The 18,849-nt window shown below is 40.6% G+C and overlaps 2 protein-coding genes across 6 annotated transcripts in view; one reads left to right on the forward strand and one right to left on the reverse strand.

The window, feature by feature from the left end:
- Nucleotides 1-14,341, forward strand: part of LOC127626608 (caskin-2-like) — a 76,681-nt gene extending 62,340 nt beyond the window's left edge. For all 4 annotated transcript variants that reach the window (XM_052102515.1, XM_052102513.1, XM_052102516.1 and 1 more), the window contains 2 exons: nt 7,553-7,793; nt 12,720-14,341. In XM_052102515.1, the coding sequence (XP_051958475.1) occupies nt 7,553-7,793; nt 12,720-12,816 (338 nt within the window). In that variant the 3' untranslated portion in view covers nt 12,817-14,341. The remainder of the gene's footprint in view (nt 1-7,552; nt 7,794-12,719) is intronic.
- LOC127626612 (nucleoside diphosphate kinase A-like) lies at nt 11,069-18,081 on the reverse strand. Of its 2 annotated transcripts, none has more exons than XM_052102524.1 (5): nt 18,033-18,081; nt 17,160-17,292; nt 15,988-16,089; nt 15,723-15,835; nt 11,069-11,769 (listed from the first exon to the last, which is right to left on the reverse strand). In XM_052102524.1, exons 2-5 carry the CDS (start codon nt 17,286-17,288, stop codon nt 11,652-11,654), a joined length of 462 nt encoding a protein of 153 aa, XP_051958484.1. In that variant the 5' UTR covers nt 17,289-17,292; nt 18,033-18,081; the 3' UTR covers nt 11,069-11,651. The 2 variants fall into 2 exon arrangements, with proteins under 2 accessions (XP_051958484.1, XP_051958483.1); XM_052102523.1 differs by lacking the exon at nt 11,069-11,769 and adding an exon at nt 15,076-15,340.
- Between the last annotated feature and the right edge of the window lie 768 nt (nt 18,082-18,849).

Raw genomic sequence — 18,849 nt, forward strand, 5'->3', positions numbered from 1 at the left:
TAGATTTGAATCTCGTCCCTCCTTTTCTTGAAATGAAAGCAAAAATCTGGGTTACAGTGAGGCACTTACAATGGAAGTGAATGGGGCCAATCCGTAAATGTCAAAATACTCACTATTTAAAAAGTATTGCCACAAGACATAAACAATATTAGGGTTCATGGACACTCATTAATAATGATTAATTTGCGATTAATAAACCGCAAAAGACTGCGATTTAATGAAATAAATATAATTTATAATCTGCATGTGCTGCGTCCTTCAAAGTGATTGTGTGAAGCTGGACACTCAAACCCTGAAAACACTGGATCATGATTATCTGGTCATTCTGTGCATGTGTAGTAGATGACAGAGAGCTCTGAAGGACATATGGACTATATGTTTATTTGATTAAATTTGCTTTTTGGGGTTTAATAATCATTACACTGGGCCATGTAGCAACCTGCTTATCTGGAGGTAAGAAACGTCTCAGGTTACGACTGTAACCCTAGTTCCCTGAGAAGGGAACGAGACGATGCGTCGATGACGCTTTGGGAAAGCTTTTGCGTTCGAGGTTTTTACCTCTGAAGCACGTATGTCAACTAGTCAAAGGAATGAATGAACACCACGGGCGGGTGACGTCATGACCAGGAAAGGATATAAGCACATCCGGTGCGTTACTCACGTTAGCTTTTAGAGCCGAAGCAAAGTCGATCGCAGGGATGCAGGAAGTATGGCAGGGCGACGCATCGTCTCGTTCCTTCTCAGGGAACTAGGGTTACAGTCGTAACCTGAGACGTTCCCTTACGAGGGAACTTCGCGATGCGTCGATGGCGCTTTGGGAGCGATAATACCCAATCCGCCATAATTACAAAATGCCAGATGATAAAAACTGTCGGCAAATTAAGTAAAAAGCACCTGGGATCCTGGGGCAGCTTCCAGGTCCAGGCTATAAAACCTCACAAAAGTCAGCAGCGAGGACCAACCTGCCGCATCACAAACCTCCTGGAGGGAAACTCCTGATAAGAGGGCTTTAGAGGCCGCCATACTTCGAGTAGAGTGAGCTCTGACCACCAAAGGGCACGGCTGGCCAGAGGACTCATATGCAAGAGAAATAGCCTCAACTATCCACTTACTGATTGTCTGTTTAGAAGCAGGAAGACCTTTCTTAGGTGAACCAAAACAGACAAACAACTGATCAGATCTTCTCCACAGGGCAGCCCTGTGGACATAAGCGTCCAGTGCTCGCACTGGACACAAGAGATTCAGTTTTTCCTGGTCCGAAGATGTAAACGGAGGAGGACAGAATTCCTGCAGTACAATAGGCCTTGGAACATTGGTTGGCACCTTAGGGACGTAACCCTGCTTAGGATATAAGAACGCCTTAACCATACCCGGTGCAAATTCCAAACAGGTGGGAGACACCGAAAGAGCCTGAAGGTCTCCGACTCTTTTTAGGGACGAAATGGCTAACAGAAAGATAGTTTTGAATGTCAGAAATTTTTCTGAAACTAACTCTAGGGGCTCGAAGGGAGCCCCAGACAAGCCTTCCAAAACTATCGCCAAATCCCATGCCGGCACCCTAGTTCAAACCACAGGCCTCAGCCTCAAGGTGCCACGAAGGAAACGAATAATCAGGGGGTCTCGACCCAAAGATGTACTACCCACAGGGGCATGGAAAGCCGCAATGGCCGCCACGTAAACCTTTAAGGTAGAAGGACATAAACCTGATGTAAAGCGATACTGGAGAAACTCAAGTACTGTGTTGACTGAACAGTTAACTGGATCTCGCTGATGCTGGTGACACCAAGACGTGAAAACTTTCCACTTAAGTGTATATAATTATCTCGTGGCTGGAGCTCTGGAGCTAAGAATGGTCTCAACGACCTCAGTCGAGAGACCACTCTCTAAAAGTTGGGCCCCCTCAGAGGCCAAACCCATAGGTTCCAAATCTCCGGTCGGGGGTGAAATATTGTGCCCCCTGCCTGAGACAGAAGGTCTCTCCTGACAGGTACCTCGAAAGGAGGGCCGTCGAGGAGATGAATTAGGTCCGCAAACCAAATTCGACTCGGCCAGCCTGGAGTTACTAATAGTAGACTTACTCCGTCCCAGCGGACTCTCTCCAGAACTCCTGGGAGCAGAGCAACAGGGGGAAATGCGTACAGACGTAGCCTCGGCCACGTCTGTACCATAGCGTCCAACCCCAAGGGGGCTGGTTGCGTGAGGGAGAACCAAAGTGGACAGTGCGTCAGTAAGCTGAGGCGCAAACAGATCCACTTCTGCTTGGCCGTAAAATTCCCAAATGAGCTCCACGCCTCGGGGTGGAGTCTCCATTCCCTGGCCTCAGCACCTGCCTCGACAGGGTGTCTGCTCCTATATTCTGGTACCCTGGGATATACACTGCCCTCAGGGAGAGTATTTTCCCCAGGGACCACAAGAGGATCTGGTGCGCCAGTTTGCAGAGTGGGCCTGGCGCAGACCCCCTGTCGATTTAAATAAGAGACCACCGATGTGTTGTCTGTACGGACAAGCACATGATGGCCCCTCAGATCTGGGAGGAAATGTCTCAACGCATTGAAGACGGCCATCATCTCCAGGCAATTTATGTGCCAAGAGAGATGATGGTTCCTCCACAGACCCTGAGCTGAGCGGCCTTCCATTACCGCTCCCCAGCCGGTGAGAGAAGCGTCTGTCGAGATAGCAACTCGATGGCAAAGAGCTCCCAACACCGGACCCTGGGATAGGAACCAATGTTTCCTCCATATAATCAAGGCGCGGATGCACCACCGCGTGATCTTGATCATACGAAGTGGGTTCCCCCTCGGGGAGAACCCTCTGGTCCTGAGCCACCACTGCAAAGGTTTCATGTACAGCAGGCCAAAGGGGATCACATTGGACGCTGCTGCCATGAGGCCTAACAGTCTCTTGAACTGTTTCACAGTGCATGACTGTCCTAGCTTCAACTCTTTTGTGGCTGTGATGATAGCAGCTACACGAATGGGCGATAGTGTGGCCCGCATCGTGACTGAATCCCATATCACACCAAGGAAAGTGGTTCTCTGTAATGGAGAAAGCACACTCTTCTTGGCATTGAGTCTCAACCCCAATTTTTTCATATGAGCGAGAACGACATCTCGATGCCGACCCGCTGACTGCTCTGAATCCGCCAGAATCAGCCAGTCATCGATGTAGTTCAGAATGCGTATGCCCTGCAGCCTGAGCGGGGCCAGAGCTGCATCTACGCACTTCGTGAACGTACGGGGTGACAGAGCTAGACCGAATGGAAGCACCCGATATTGGTATTCTTTGCACCCGAAAGAAAACCTGAGGAACTTCCTGTGTTGAGGGAGGATGGAGACATGGAAGTAAGCGTCCTTCAAATCTATCGTGACAAACCAGTCCTCGGATCTGATTTGAGTCACTATCTGTTTGAGTGTGAGCATCTTGAATTTCAATTTCATGGCTGCACGATTCAGCAAACGGAGATCTAAAATTGGACGCAACCCCCCATCCTTTTTTGGAACAATGAAGTATCGGCTGTAAAACCCCAATTCTCTGTCGGGGGAGTACACCTGTTCTATAGCTCCCTTTGCTAAGAGAGACTCTACTTCTTGCTCCATTACCAGAGCCTGCTCGGGATGTACTACCGTGAGTAACACCCCGTTGTAACGAGGCGGAGGAGAACCGAATTGGATTCTGTAACCTTTCTCTATTATCTGCAGGACCCAAGGAGATATATTCGCCAGATTCTTCCACTCTGTCAGAAAATCTACTAAGGGTACCAGTCTCTCGAGACTGGCCTCTGGTGTTAAAGGAACAGCCACTTCGGCGACCTGAAGCATATTGGCAGGAAACAACCGAACTGACTGTTTTTGAACCTCCCTCAGAGGGCTCACGCCCGATGCAACGTCGAGTCGACATTGCGCAGAACTTTCGCTGGATACCACTGCGCCCCGAAGCACCAAGGGTGGCGGGGTTGGCAGACCGGTCCCATGAGGACCCCGAAGTGGAGCGGGCACCATATTCTGAGGTGTACACTGCTCCACACCGGTTGGGGCTGTCCTCGATGGTCTGACGTGCATAGCATCAGGACCTTTTCTGAGCCGAAGCCTTCTTAGCCGTAAGCACGGTCCTCAGATCCGGCTTAGACTTAGCTGACTTCGGCTGAGAGCGTTGGCTCGGTCCCCAAGATTTATTCGGAGGAGCACGAGACGCAACACTTATTTTCTGTTGCACACGGTGCGAGGAACTTGGCTGGAGATGCTCACGCCCAGCATCCCCAGGGGGATGGACTCGGTGAGGAAGGAATTTTTTAAAAGCCTCAGATTGTTTTTTATTTTCTTGAAACCTTTCAACAACCGTATTCACCGAGTCACCGAAAAGACCAGAGGGAGACATAGGGGCATCTAAAAGAAAAGCCCGTTCTTTATCTTTAATCTCTGCAAGATTTAACCAAAGATGTCTCTCAGTAGCTACGAGGGCTGCCATAGACCGCCCAATAGCACGGGTTGTCTCCTTCGTAGCTCTGAGAGAAAGATCTGTAGCCCGACGAAGTTCTCGAATTTCGTCGGGACTAACTCCCTCACTCCTATCGATATCCCCCAGCAGATCTGCCTGATAGGCTTGGAGCACTGCCATCGTGTGCATACAGGCTCCAGCTTGACCTGCTGCCGTATAAGCCTTACCCACTAAATTAGATGTGGTTTTTAGTGGTTTATTCGGCAACACGGGATCCTTCAGGGACGATGCTGACCCAGGAGACAGATAGCTCGCGAGCATCTGTTCCGCTGGGGGCATCAACCCATAACCAAAATCTTTCAGCCCCTTTATATTTGAATATGTGTGAACATGGGGACTAAAAAGACGTGACGAAAATGGTTTATTCCATGATCTACATAGCTCACTATGTAGATCAGGAAAAAATGGAAGGGCCCGTGGTTGAGATGAAACATTAGATGTGAGAAAACGCTTGTCTAATTTGCTTTTAGGACGAGTATCTCTTTTTTCTGCTGGCCAGTCAATATTTAACTTATTAACAGCACGAGTTATCACCTCAATAAGCTCCTCATATGCTGGGGAGAGGGATGGCGAATCCTCTCCCCTTATTGTGTTAGTGTTTGTGTCACTCTCATAAATGCTCAGTAACTCCGCCTCCTCAGAGCTAGAGCACCGAAGCGTCGGGCTCTCTTCCCGGGCGGAAGAAGCTGCAGCGCGGGCTTCCGACACTGGCAAGAGAGCAATGGATCCCTCGGGTAAAGGAGGAAATAAGGCAGAGCCCGTCTCCAACCCCGCCGAGATATCCATTTGCGAACCCCAAGTGAGCCTTCTCCGAGCTGCCTCGACAGCCGCGGGTCCAGAACCCTGAGGTTCGCGAGCCTGTCCATCATCCTCAAATGCGGACAGACGGGAGCGGAGCGTGCGGAGCGGCAGACGCTCACAATGCTGACAGTCAGTCTCCTCGAAGGCTGACATCGCATGCTCCACTCCCAAACAAACTACACAAAGCTCATGTGTATCTCCACCCGTGATATAACGAGGGCAAGGAGAGGCACAGGCTTTAAATAGTTGTTTCGCCATAACATCCAATATAATGAGAGACAGACACAAAAGCTGGCGCAAATAACGCACCGGATGTGCTTATATCCTTTCCTGGTCATGACATCACCCACCCGTGGCGTTCATTCATTCCTTTGACTAGTTGACATACGTGCTTCAGAGGTAATCACGCAAAAGCGTTCCCAAAGCGTCATCGACGCATCGCGAGTTCCCTCGTAAGGGAACTAAGGTCAAAAACACTGGGAAGCGTTAAAATAAAAAAACATTTTAATGGATGCGTGAAATAGAGAAAAAAAGAGCAAAAATTATGCATGGTAATGTAATGTTTACAGTAATTTAATAATAATAATAATAATGATGTATTAAAGCAATATCTGTTCTGTTATGCAGCACTTCATCTCCAGTGTTGTTTCAGATTGCTGATGTTATGTTGAAAATTTTAATTTAAGTAATTCTATTTTCATTTGATTAAAGTTTTAAAGAATTAATTTGATTAGACAACATTTTGATAATTAATGGAATTAAACTGTCAAATATAGAATAAATAAAATAAAATAACCATCCAATAACCACAATATACTATACATCATGGCCTCTTGTTTGTTTTTTCTTGAATATTAAACCCATTGGGCATATAAAATGCCCTTGAAAAGATTGGAAACCCTGAATATGTATGTTAACATGATTTTGGTGTGAAAAATCACTTACCTCTTCTGTGTAATTTTTTTACAGCTCAAATAATACATGCGTTTTAAAAGAAAAATTAATGTATATGCTTCTACAAAATGAAAAGCTTCATATATTTGCCTTTAAACCCTCAGGAAATTGGCCCAATTAATTTCCATTGTAAGTGCATCAATGCAACTTTGATTTTTTTAAAGAAAAGGAGGGATGAGTAGAAAATAATTTTTGTGGAACTCAACATTATGGCACAAATGCTGTCGATTGAGCTCAACTTGTGATGAACTTGTATTTTAAAAAAATAAAAAATTATTTCCTGCTAGTTGAAAATATTTCTAATGCAAAAAATAAAAACTATAAACACAAATGTTTTATTTATATAGTTAACAAATATTATACTATAACTTTGAACTGTTACAGTATCTGTAGATACAGTAGTATCTTTTTGTTGACAAAATATTCTGGCTTGGCCCAAGTGTTGATGAAGTTAAATAACCCTGCTGTAGAACACAAAAGGAGATGCTTAGTAGAATGTTAGCCACAATGCTAGTCATTATTCACATTCACTGTATGGAAAAAAGATGCAACAAAAGTGTATGATGACTGAGGCTTACATTCTACCTAACATCGCCTTTTGTGTTCCACAGGAAATAAGGAATATGTGTTAGGAACAACATTAGTGTGAGTAAATGATGACAGAATTTTCATTTTTGGTTGAACTATCCTTTGAATCAGCATCTGGTATTACTCGTTTGAATGATTGAAGTCAATGTTAAATGGCGTAACTCATTTTACTTCTGTGAGGAGAAGAAATGTAGGGCAGTACTTGATTTTATCCACCAGACATTGACTGAATTGTAAAATGTGCGCCTCACTTGCATTTTGATAAAAGGTTATGAATACATTTTTTTTAATTGAACCAGGAGAAAAGACCAGGAACATTTGTTAAAAAAGTAAAAGGGGTTCAATTTGATTTCATGTTAATTTTAATACAACAGTGTTTATTTTTTATAAATAATTTCCTTAGTTAACATTCTCTGCAATATATTCGTAAATGATCATACAGCAAACAAACTCTTATAACAGTTGTATTACTTTCAAGTAACTGACAATTAAATACTTTGTTGAATTTGTTTCATATAATGCTTCTATTAAATCGTAAAAAAAATAGAACCATGGGATGCTCACAAACATTTGGAAATGGTTTTAGGATTATCTTGTACATTTTAGGAAAAAATAAGTAGTAAACTGATGTTTTATGCTTTTAATAATCAATGTAATATGTTATGTTACATCTTCCCCTTGTCGGCCGTCATCAATATTGTTTTGTTTTTTTCAGGAGTGACAGTCAGTGTCATTCAGAGTGTGGCCTTTGCTGTTTCACCACCGTGCAGTCCTCTGGCTCGATGTCCCCCAAACAAAGTGCCTCAAGGTCAGTTTGTGCTGTCAGGAAAACCACAAGCTGTGACAGAAGGCCAGGACGTGCTTGTACATAAACGACTAGAGCAAACCAGCACATCTTTAGAGGCAGCACTTAAAGTAGTGGAGAGAAAGTTGGCTCAGGAGGATCCAAGAAACAGGTAATACACAACAAATTCAAACACACTTAGGGTCCTGTCTAAAGTCAGTCAACATGGTCATGAAATTTTGGTATATTTGGGCAAGCATGGCAAGATTACCTTAATATTATCTGTGTCCATATTAACTAACCTAGGGAGTGTTCAGTTCCATGGGTGTAAATTATCGAATTCCAAATACTCATGTAGTTTTTTCCTGGAATTGTACTTTATTAAGTAGCTTTAAAATTTTACACTTTTACTTGAGTACATTTTAAGTGCTGCAACAACTTTTAATGCATTATTTTCCCACAGTCTGTGTTTGCTACATCTCTCCTCATTTTATTTTTATCCATCAACATTATTGGCTAGGGAGAGTCTTGTGACTCCCATCAAATCAAATCACACGTAAAAAACTTGAATGGCAGCTGTAGCTCAGGCGTCAACTTTTATGGATGTGGAGGATGCCTCAAACACATTTTCAACACCTGAACATCACGGCCACACCTGAAAGGGCTTTTCGCTGTGAAAAAGCCCAATTGCTTGATTGTGTCATGTGAGTTTAACTTGCTCAAACCAGTTATCAGCATTAATCCTGCCTCTAATTTGAAGAAACATATCAAGGTAAATTTCATATTTCTGCTTACTAGATTCTTTGTCTATAATGTAGCCTGTGAATTAGCTATCTATCACTGTGATTATTGGGCTACTGTGAGAGATTAATGTAATGTTATCAATAGGGCTGGTCGATAAAACAATCCTGATGTTTATCTGAAAAAAAAGAGAGATGTCTGCGATCAAACATTTGAGTAATTTTCTACACTTAGCCTATGTTCTACATCTAGAACAGGGGTGTTCATTACATCGATCGCAATAACAAGACAACCACTGGTGGTTTTTTCTAGATAAAATATAAAAGATTGGCTTTTTATTTCCTGCCGTAGCTGCGTGCTGTTTGATTGACAGGCGGCTAATATTTGTGCGTTAATGTGGGTACGCAACAAAATTATCAAAAACACTTTATAATCCACTAATTCCTGTCTTGGTGAGGCATTAATTTAAATGCTGTCGATTTGGTCTAAAGTGAACGCAGTGGGACAAAAAGCATATTTGCATCAAAATGTTGGACTTGAAGTGTACATGTAACTGAATTGAGCACTGTCAAGTAGGCTGGGTCATAAAAAAGCTGTTACTCAAACAACAATAACAAGGAAACGAGAAAACCACTCACTGCTTTTAGCTGAATACATTTAGTAGCTTTAAAAGTTTTAATGTAATAGAATAAAACAGTGACATTTTTAATAACAATAGTTTTTAATAATACTGACCCCTGATGTAGAGAGTGTGTTAATTTGTATAATAAATTACCAGGAAAGTAGAGGTGATAAAATAATTTATAATTATGCTTAGCCTTTATCACGTTTTTTCAAATGTCTGATAGAAAAGTATCAACCTTTGTAGAACAATACTTCAGGCAGAATATTCAGTCACAAACTTCAGATAATTGTGCATCATGCATTATAATGAGAACACAACTATTGCTGGGCTTAAAAGATACAAGAACTAAATCAATGTGGAACATTGTATCTCAAAAGGAGGAATATGTGGCCCCCCAAGTGCTACTGAAAGAAATAGTTCACTCAAAAATTATAATTCTCATTTACTCACCCTCATGCCATCCCAGATGTGTATGACTCTCTTTCTTCAGAACACAAATTAATATTTCAGCTCTGTAGGTCCATACAATGCAAGTGAATGGATGCCAAAATATGACCGGTGTGGATGAGAAAGAGATCAATATTTAAGGAATTTTTGATAGAAATTCTTCTCCCTGCCCAGTAGATATGCAGTATGCATGAAGAATGTGAATCTCCAAAAACAAAAGAAGAAGAATGTGAAAGTGGAGATTGACTGAGCAGGGAGGAGAATTTATAATAAAAATTGACTTAAATATTGATCTGTTTCTCACTCAACCTATCATATCTCTTCTGAAGACATTAATTTAACCACTGGAGTCACATGGATACTTGTATGCTGACTTGTGTGATTTTTGGAGCTTCCAATTTTTGACACCCATTCACTTGCATTGTATGGACCAAAAGACCAGAGATATTCTTCTAAAAATCTTAATTTGTGTTCTGCTGAAGAAAGAAAGTCATACACATCCAAGAAGGCATATGGGTGTCTAAATGATGAGAGAATTTTCATTTTTGTGTGACTTATTCCTTTAAAACCCAATGTGGCCGGCACTATTGTGTGTAACATGACGTGCCAAGAGACCCTGCATTTTTTGTGTTTTTTTTGCATTAGTTGCATTGTTTTGGACATGTTTTATGTGCAACAAGAACTCTCCCAGTCAGCATTAAAGGAGACCTATAACCCGGAAAATTACGGTGTGCCAGATTACCAGTCCAGCCCTGAGTTGAAATGAAAAGATAATTTCACTAGTTTGCCCCGATCGGGCTTCCGGATGAGTCCGCTGGCTCGTCTCAGAGCGAGTTCGACCTCTTGTTCGGGGCTCGTCCAGTCGGATGCGGAGGCCTTGGTTGGGCTTCCCCCCTCGGGTATGGTCGCCCAGTCACAGGCTGACGCCGAAATGGAGATGCTTTCCTCTGCTGCTGCAAGCATCAGCTAACCCGATGATTGGTTCCTGGGCCCGCGGCGCCGCTCACAGCCACGCACCTCCCTAGTTCCTTTCTTCCCGGAGGCGCACGAGGAGCTGACAAGGTCGTGGGAGGCACCAAGGTCAGCTCCCCCGCCCTCCCTACCCTCAATAGTGGGGCAGCCAAGAGTATTCAGGGATCCCCCTGGTGAATAAGTTGCTCACGGTGCACCTATGCCCGCAGAGCGCTGCCATCTGGCGTGGGCGCCCGAAGCTCCCGTCCAGGGCCTGTAGGTTTACGTCATCCCTGACAGCCAAGGCCTATGGTGCCGTTGGACAAGCCACCTCCGCCCTGCACGCCATGGCTCTCCTGCAAGTCCACCAAGCCAAGGTGCTAAAATAACTGCACGAGGCTAGTTCCACCCCAGGATTGATGCAAGAACTGCACTCTTCGACCGCTGTCACCCGGTCACGGCGCGCTCTCTTGGGCAGGCGGTGTCCACCTTGGTGGTCCAGGAGCGACACCTTTGTCTCAACCTGGTCGAGAGGAGAGAGGCCGACGAGGCACAGTTCCTTGATGCCCCCATTTCCCAGGTTGGCCTGTTTGGTGACACGGTCGAGGACTTTGCCCAGCAGTTCTCAGCAGTAAAGCAGCAGACGGAGGCTATCCAACACATCCTGCCCCGGCATGGCTCAAGATCCTGCACCCCATCTGCTTGTCACTAAGGGTGTCCTCCTCCAGTGACTGCACCGGCTCCACCGCTGCCTGCCCCTGTGGCCACGCCCTGGCATCGATCCCACCGCAGGAAGCAGACGCAAGCTGTCTCGTGGCCGGCTGACAAGAACCAGAGATGGATGACCCAGAGACAAGGAGACCCACTGTTCCGGAGTTGGTGAACAGACCACTCCATCCCCCGGTGGAGGGCCGGGAGGAGAATGTTTTGTTTCGTTTTCATTTAAATTTTCTGCATGCTCAAGTAGCTGAGGTACCCAAAAGTTCAACAAAAGAGCAGTTTCCTCATTCCATGGATCACATATCCGGTGTGCATGGCCATCATTACAACCACAGTCCACCATTCCATTTTGGCAGGTCCGGCGATCCAATCTTCAGAATAGATATTGTAACTTAGTTAACACTCACCTTCCATTACTTTTCACACTAAACATATGCAATCAATGACACATGGATTTTGGGATTTATTGTAAAGGCAACCATCAAGAACAATGGGAAAATAATATGAATCAATACAGAAACACCAAAGAGGGAAAGAAGAAAGTGTTCAGCTATAGATCCAGCTATGCTGACATTTGAAATAATCACAGAGCTCTTCTGGTGAGAACCATAGGCTGATCTCAGTGTTGGCACTATCGACAGAATCACTGCCATGGATGATGTTCCTGAAGTAAAAGCAATCCAGCATTAGCAAAATACTTGTGACAAAGGTGACAGACAAATTAACATAGATCAGCGACACTAAATAGATTCCAGAAGAAGAATATAGTGCAAAACAGCTGCAATGCCAAACATTAATTGCACGGTACAATTGAAAAGTACACTGCTGAAATTACATTATTTTGCATAGACATCTATTATTTCTAATCAAAGAAAATGTGATTTGTATGCTGATTTAATTCTACAAATACATTTGATGTTCAAACAATTCCCTTTTTTTATTTTTCAGATTTCGCTTTACATTTTCACCAGAAATGTCTTCATTAATCAAGCTTTTTTTATAGACTAGACAAAGTTATTTTAGAACATGGCATAAGAGCTTACCGACCAACTTGAATGCAAAAGTCGCCTCGGATAGTCCCAGGCTTTGAGTCAATGGGATTAGTCTCGCCAAGCATAACTCTGCAGTTTTTTTTATAACATTAAAACCCTCCCACACCTAAAGATATATCACAAAAAAGAACATTATCACAATAACCTTCATGTAATCTGTGAATACAGCTTATTAGCAATGAAGGAGAAACTAGTGTCTTCCTTTTGATTCTGACATTTTTTGGCTGAGATGAAGACAAATTGTTGATGTCCTTATTTCAGGGACCAGGACAGATGGTGTCTCAACAATGTGCACTTTCATTTGATTGCCCTCCCATTTTGTAACAACAAATCCACTGTCAATCTGTCTGCCAATGGACCTAATTTTGAATTTTGAACAGATTTAGCTCATTACATTCTAGCATATGGTAATCTAAGAGAAAAACAATTCAGTTTTTTACATACTTGGATGCTGTGTATCTAAATGCAACATGTGGCTTCTTGACTTATTGAGACAGATATACACTGACCACACATCCTTATTAAACTCCTCAACCTTGTTCTTATTCTTTTGCTCTCTCAGTGGCATTAACACAGTGAAGTCAGCTGGGAACATTCTTGACGATATTGGGAACATGTTTGATGATCTTGCTGACCAGCTGGAAGCAATGTTGGATTGACCTGATTCCTACAACCTTTGCATGGGGCCTTCATATGGACACTTCTAGATGTTATAGAGATGCAGTGTTCGGTGTGGAAACTTCCCACTTCTTTGACTTCTAACACTTTGTTTACATTGCACTGTGATTCAGTGGGCCTACTAACAAGTATTGGCTTTAACAATTGAATTAAATTACTTAATTTAAAGGGGTAGTTAGCCTAAAAATTTAATTCTGTCATTATTTACTTAAGAAGACTTGAAGAGTCTCAAAGAGTAGGCATACAACATGAGACATTATGCTTTCACATATCTCTTATCAGACTTTTGTTTTCTGCATATTACACTCAACGGGACAGTATGAGACTCTATCATAAGCATTTGCATGTAAAGCTCTTCAAGCAGAGACACTTTAATTTCCTGTGGTGCTCCGATCATGACACAGTTGACCTCTAACAATGGGTATACAGTATATAATCTAAGTGAGATACAACTTGAAATGTTTAAAATTCTCTGGCATGCAGTATCACTTTTAGATTTCTTGCATGTAGACTGAACATCCACTAATCTCTGTTCAAACATAAGTAATAATACAGTTAATTTTGAAGAGAAAACAACCTATCCATATAATGGAATGGAGTTAAAAAGATAATCAACCACTGTTGTTAGTGCTAAGTTCATCATTTGTTGACACAAACCTCATGGACCAAGTATGTTTGACTAATATTATTGTAACCTAACCAGTTGACAAAGGTACAGGGGCAGTACTGAAGGGTCCATTTCTTGCCAACAGATTCAATGGTTATCTGCTGAACTTGATGTTTTGTACAGTAAATCCTACTTTGCACTGTACATTGTATAATGTTTGAACCTTTGCATAACAATTTAACTAGATTTTATAGGGATAGATCATCAAAAAACTTCTGACATCATTCACTCATCCTTGTTTTTTTTCAGAACCCTTATGACTCTTTCTTCTGTGGAACACAAGAGGGGATGTTAGGCTGAATGTTAGCCTCAGTCACCATTCAATTGCATTGTATGGAAAAAAGATGCAATGAAAGTGAATGGTGACTAAAGCTGTATATACTGCATAACATCTCCTTTTTGTGTTCTTTTGAAAAAAAAGAAAGTTGTATGGATCTGAAACAACATGATTTTATAAATGATCATATAAAATCATATACATGATATTTGGGTGAAAAAAAAAATCTTATCATTTTAATATAGCAATAGTCTATGTTGACAACCATTGTGTTTTATGGAAATGCTAATACATTGAATGAATCACATCTATTATATATATATTTTTATAAGAATGATAATTTATTTGATTTGTCTGGTTAGAAAGTGACAGTCCCTCTGGGTGAATGCTGTAACTGGATGAAATTTGCAGGCAAAATAGATTTGTATGAACCACAGGAACAACAGAAATGCTTTTGCAAAGCACAAATTTTTAGATGCAGTTGACCAAAAAATAACAGACTCGTGTAACTGTCTTTAATATTAATAGATTAGAGTACACCTGGTTAAAACACACAAAAAACATCACCAAATTATAGTAAATTACTATGATGGGGTAGGATATTCAGGACAAGTATAGCAAATGTTTAAATGGAACATTAATTGCTTGGATGGCAACTCCTGTGACTCTTGTGCAATTTTTCCACATTTATGTAGTGAATGCACTGTAACTTTTATTGTATACATTTATATTTTCATTTATCAGTTCTTGTCAATTCTGCATGTACTGTACACTGGTTAGATAACCAGTACCTGACTGAAAGAGACCTTTCTCTAACTGTTTGATGTAACCAACATTGTTCAAAAGAAACTTACATTTTATAATGCGTGGCTGCAAAGGACCAGAGCATCATGTTCTTGCATGCTTTAAGTAACAATCTGAAATTATAGGTTTTATATTATATAGCATATTAATATTTTGATGGACTTTAGAAAAAAACAGCACCGTTGGTGCTACAGTATCATTTATATGCACACTGTGTACTTTATGTCCCAAAGTTCATTCCGTATTGCAATGCGTTGTGTGGCATTGCATTGTCATTATAATTGCTTTGCTATGTGGTGCTAAGAAGACCCATGTGTACCATCAGTATAAATAGGTTTCTTATTCAACAAATTATTTGAAAACATTAAATAAATCAAGATCTTCGAGAGCTCAATCTTCAGATCAGATGTCTCATGTCATCATGTGTCTGGTATTTGGTTTTATAATAGAGTACCTACTCTGTCCACCAAACTCATGGAATAGATATTGTAACTTAGTAAACACACACCTTCCATTACTTTTCACACTAAACACATGCAATCAATGACACATGGATTTATTGTAAAGACAACCATCAAGAACAATGGGAAAATAATATGAATCAATACAGAAACACCAAAGAGGGAAAGAAGAAAGTGTTCAGCTATAGATCCAGCTATGCTGACATTTGAAATAATCACAGAGCTCTTCTGGTGAGAACCATAGGCTGATCTCAGTGTTGGCACTATCGACAGAATCACTGCCATGGATGATGTTCCTGAAGTAAAAGCAATCCAACATTAGCAAAATACTTATGACAAAGGTGACAGACAAATTAACATAGATCAGCGACACTATATAGATTCCAGAAGAAGAATATAGTGCAAAACAGCTGCAATGCCAAACATTAATTGCACGGTACAATTGAAAAGTACACTGCTGAAATTACATTATTTTGCATAGACATCTATTATTTTTTCTAATCAAAGAAAATGATATTTGTATGCTGATTTAATTCTACAAATACATTTGATGTTCAAACAATTCCCTTTTTTTATTTTTCAGATTTCGCTTTACATTTTCACCAGAAATGTCTTCATTAATCAAGCTTTTTTTATAGACTAGACAAAGTTATTTTAGAACATGGCATAAGAGCTTACCGACCAACTTGAACGCAAAAGTCGCCTCGGATAGTCCCAGGCTTTGAGTCAATGGGATTAGTCTCGCCAAGCATCACTCTGCCGGTTTTTATAACATTAAAACCCTCCCACACCTAAAGATATATCACAAAAAAAGAACATTATCACAATAACCTTCATGTAATCTGTGAATACAGCTTATTAGCAATGAAGGAGAAACATTATTGAATTCAAAGCATCCTAGAATCAGACTTTGGGGGCAGTGAAGTATTATAAACAGGTTTACCATAGCAACCACAGGGCCAGAGGACATGTAACTGACAAGCCCAGGAAAGAAAGGCTGATCCATCAAGTCACTGTAGTGCTGCCTGAGAAGATCTTCACTGGCCTGCATTAAAGAGACAAACAAAGATACAAAACATAAGCAAAAAAAGACTGCTAGATATAAACTTTGGGGGAAAAAAAAATTGCCCTTGAATCTCACATACCCTTTTGAGTGTAATGTTTATACGGTGACATTTTTTTTTATGTGACTACAGTAAATCATAATTTTGAAATGTTTATAATAACTAGATGGTCACATGGGAATATATACAGTATGGCACAGCCTGACAGACCACAAACAACAACAACAATTAAAAGTTAGTAATTAGATTAACCCCTATGTGTGAAAGTCCCCTAAGGCCAAGAATAGAGCTTTCCACAATCATAGCCGAGGCATAAATCAAATATTATTTAACAAATTAATGATTATAAACTCTTATATATTATTCTGGGTTCAATACAAGTTAAGCTCAGTTGACAGCATTTGTGGCATAATATTGACTACCAAAAAATTTATTTCGACTAATTCGTCCTTTTCTTTAAAAAAGTAAAACTTTATGTGACAGTGTGGCACTTACAGTGGAAGTGAATGGGCCAATTTTTGGAGAGTTTAAAGGCAGAAATGTAAAAGCATTCATTCTTCTGTTATTATTTGAGCTTTAAAGTTGTTTAAATTGTAATTTTTGGGTTAGTATTTATGGAGTAATGTCATCATGTCAACGAAGTTGTAAACTTGGATATAACTTTATACAGAAAAGGTTAGTAAGTCAATTTATCACACTAAAATCATGTTATCACGCATAATGTTTACATTTTACTGCAATACTTTTGAAACAGTGAGTATTTTAAAGTTTGGGAATTAGCCCCATTCCCATAAAGTGCCTCACTTTACCAGATTTTCCCTTTTTTCATATACGAGGAAAACGATGGTGGAGTCGAAATTTGTGGTATTCAACATTATGCCACAGATGTTGTCGATTTTGCTTATTTTGTATTGAACCCGCGATATTCCTTTAAGTGAAGTCTACCATACATACGCCATAAACTAACACAAACTGTAGGCTATGTTGTTGAGCACAGGCCCAAAATCATTGTCGTATATAAAATATTTTGAACAGAATGTAAAAACGTTACCTGGATTAACTTCATAGCAACTAATCTGAATCCTTTCAGTTCAAAACGCTTGATGATCTCTCCGACGAGTCCCCTCTGCACGCCATCCGGCTTGATGGCAATAAAGGTGCGCTCCTCGTTTGCAGACATTGGGCTGGAGGAAAAAGCCCAAATGAATATCGGTTAAGAATAAACAAGAAAAATATCGCATTGCCTGAATATATATATATATATATATATATATATATATATATATATATATATATATATATATATATATATATATATATATACTTACCCTGCAACACATTTGGCACACTGGGCTTGAGGCGTAAAAGGGAGCCTGTGTGCTACAACCCCTGATCCCATCACCAATTACATTTCAAGTTACAGTGAAAGATCACCTGCGTTTGACGGCTAAATGTAGACCGGCTGCTTAAATCGTGACTGATGATCTGATCTCTGTCCATCGTAGCATCCGTTCCGGCGAATTAACAGTAGGTTATCTAATTACGTTTAGAACGTTTTAACGCTCTTAATTTAGCCAAATGTCTCTCACAAAATGACTTATTACAACTGTAAAGTTTAAGTAGTTATTAAAAAAAGTTATATCTTAAAGTTATTCCACATCATAATTTCCATAAAATCGCAGATTTAAACTAACACTTGTCGATTATATACGTTATCTGGTAAATTATTGTTCGTGCTATTTAACAATTCACGCGCTACATTTCAGTAATGTTTACAAATATCACACGTCTATTAACTGCTTGGAATTTACTTCGACAATGCCATATTTTACTATGTAAGATTGTTTCTAAAATAGGCAGTAATAAACTAAGAAAACATGGTAAAATACTAATAATAACAACACATGAATGTACACTTTCTTACCTTTGACAACTGTCCTCGAGTCTGTAGTTTATTCCTCACATGCGCGTGCATTCACTAATCCATGATCAACCGCAGTAATTGTTTTATAGCGGTGGGCGGAGACTTTTTTGTTTTTGTTCTTTGTGTCTACCTGCAAAGAATTGGCCGGCCTCAGCTTTGAGATTTACCTCTGGATGACACTCCTTGAAGGATAAACTGTGTCCCAGTGAATGTCACTGTTGTACTTAGTCTCTGTAATGCATCTTGATTTCTGAAAAGCAGAGCTCTTTCACTTGACATGAAATGAACGACAAGCTGTTTAAGCATGTCTTCAATATTAGGTGGTATCAACACTCATACTATGAATGTTAATGCTTTGTCTTTACTGTTGTGCACATTTTGTCTCTTGTCAGTCTCCTTTTTATTACAGAAGTCTATATGCTATTTTAAGTATATGTTTTATGTGTAAATTACTTCATGTAACATGTAACTGCATATCAACTGTCAATATGCAGTGATAACATCATTAAAAAGCACATTATCAGAACGCCTAATTCGTTAAATGCACCCAAAGCAACTTAACCAATGGGCTCTAACCTAACAGCACAAGGTCAATTGGGATTGATCTTGGCTCTAGATAAGCCAGCCATTACATACAATCTGGCCATTATCTTCATTTGCAGAACACATTTCCCTGGTTGTACAGTTAAACCTCTGCTCATATTCTGCAGCATATGCATATACAGAGTTCATCCTTAGATAATTATTGCATAACAACCACGTCAATTACACACATTACACTGTGAAGTATAAAGCAGCTCCCCTTTCCCACAAACAC

The sequence above is a fragment of the Xyrauchen texanus genome, chromosome 33, assembly GCF_025860055.1.
Source record: "Xyrauchen texanus isolate HMW12.3.18 chromosome 33, RBS_HiC_50CHRs, whole genome shotgun sequence".
NCBI classification, from domain to species: Eukaryota; Metazoa; Chordata; class Actinopteri; order Cypriniformes; family Catostomidae; genus Xyrauchen; species Xyrauchen texanus.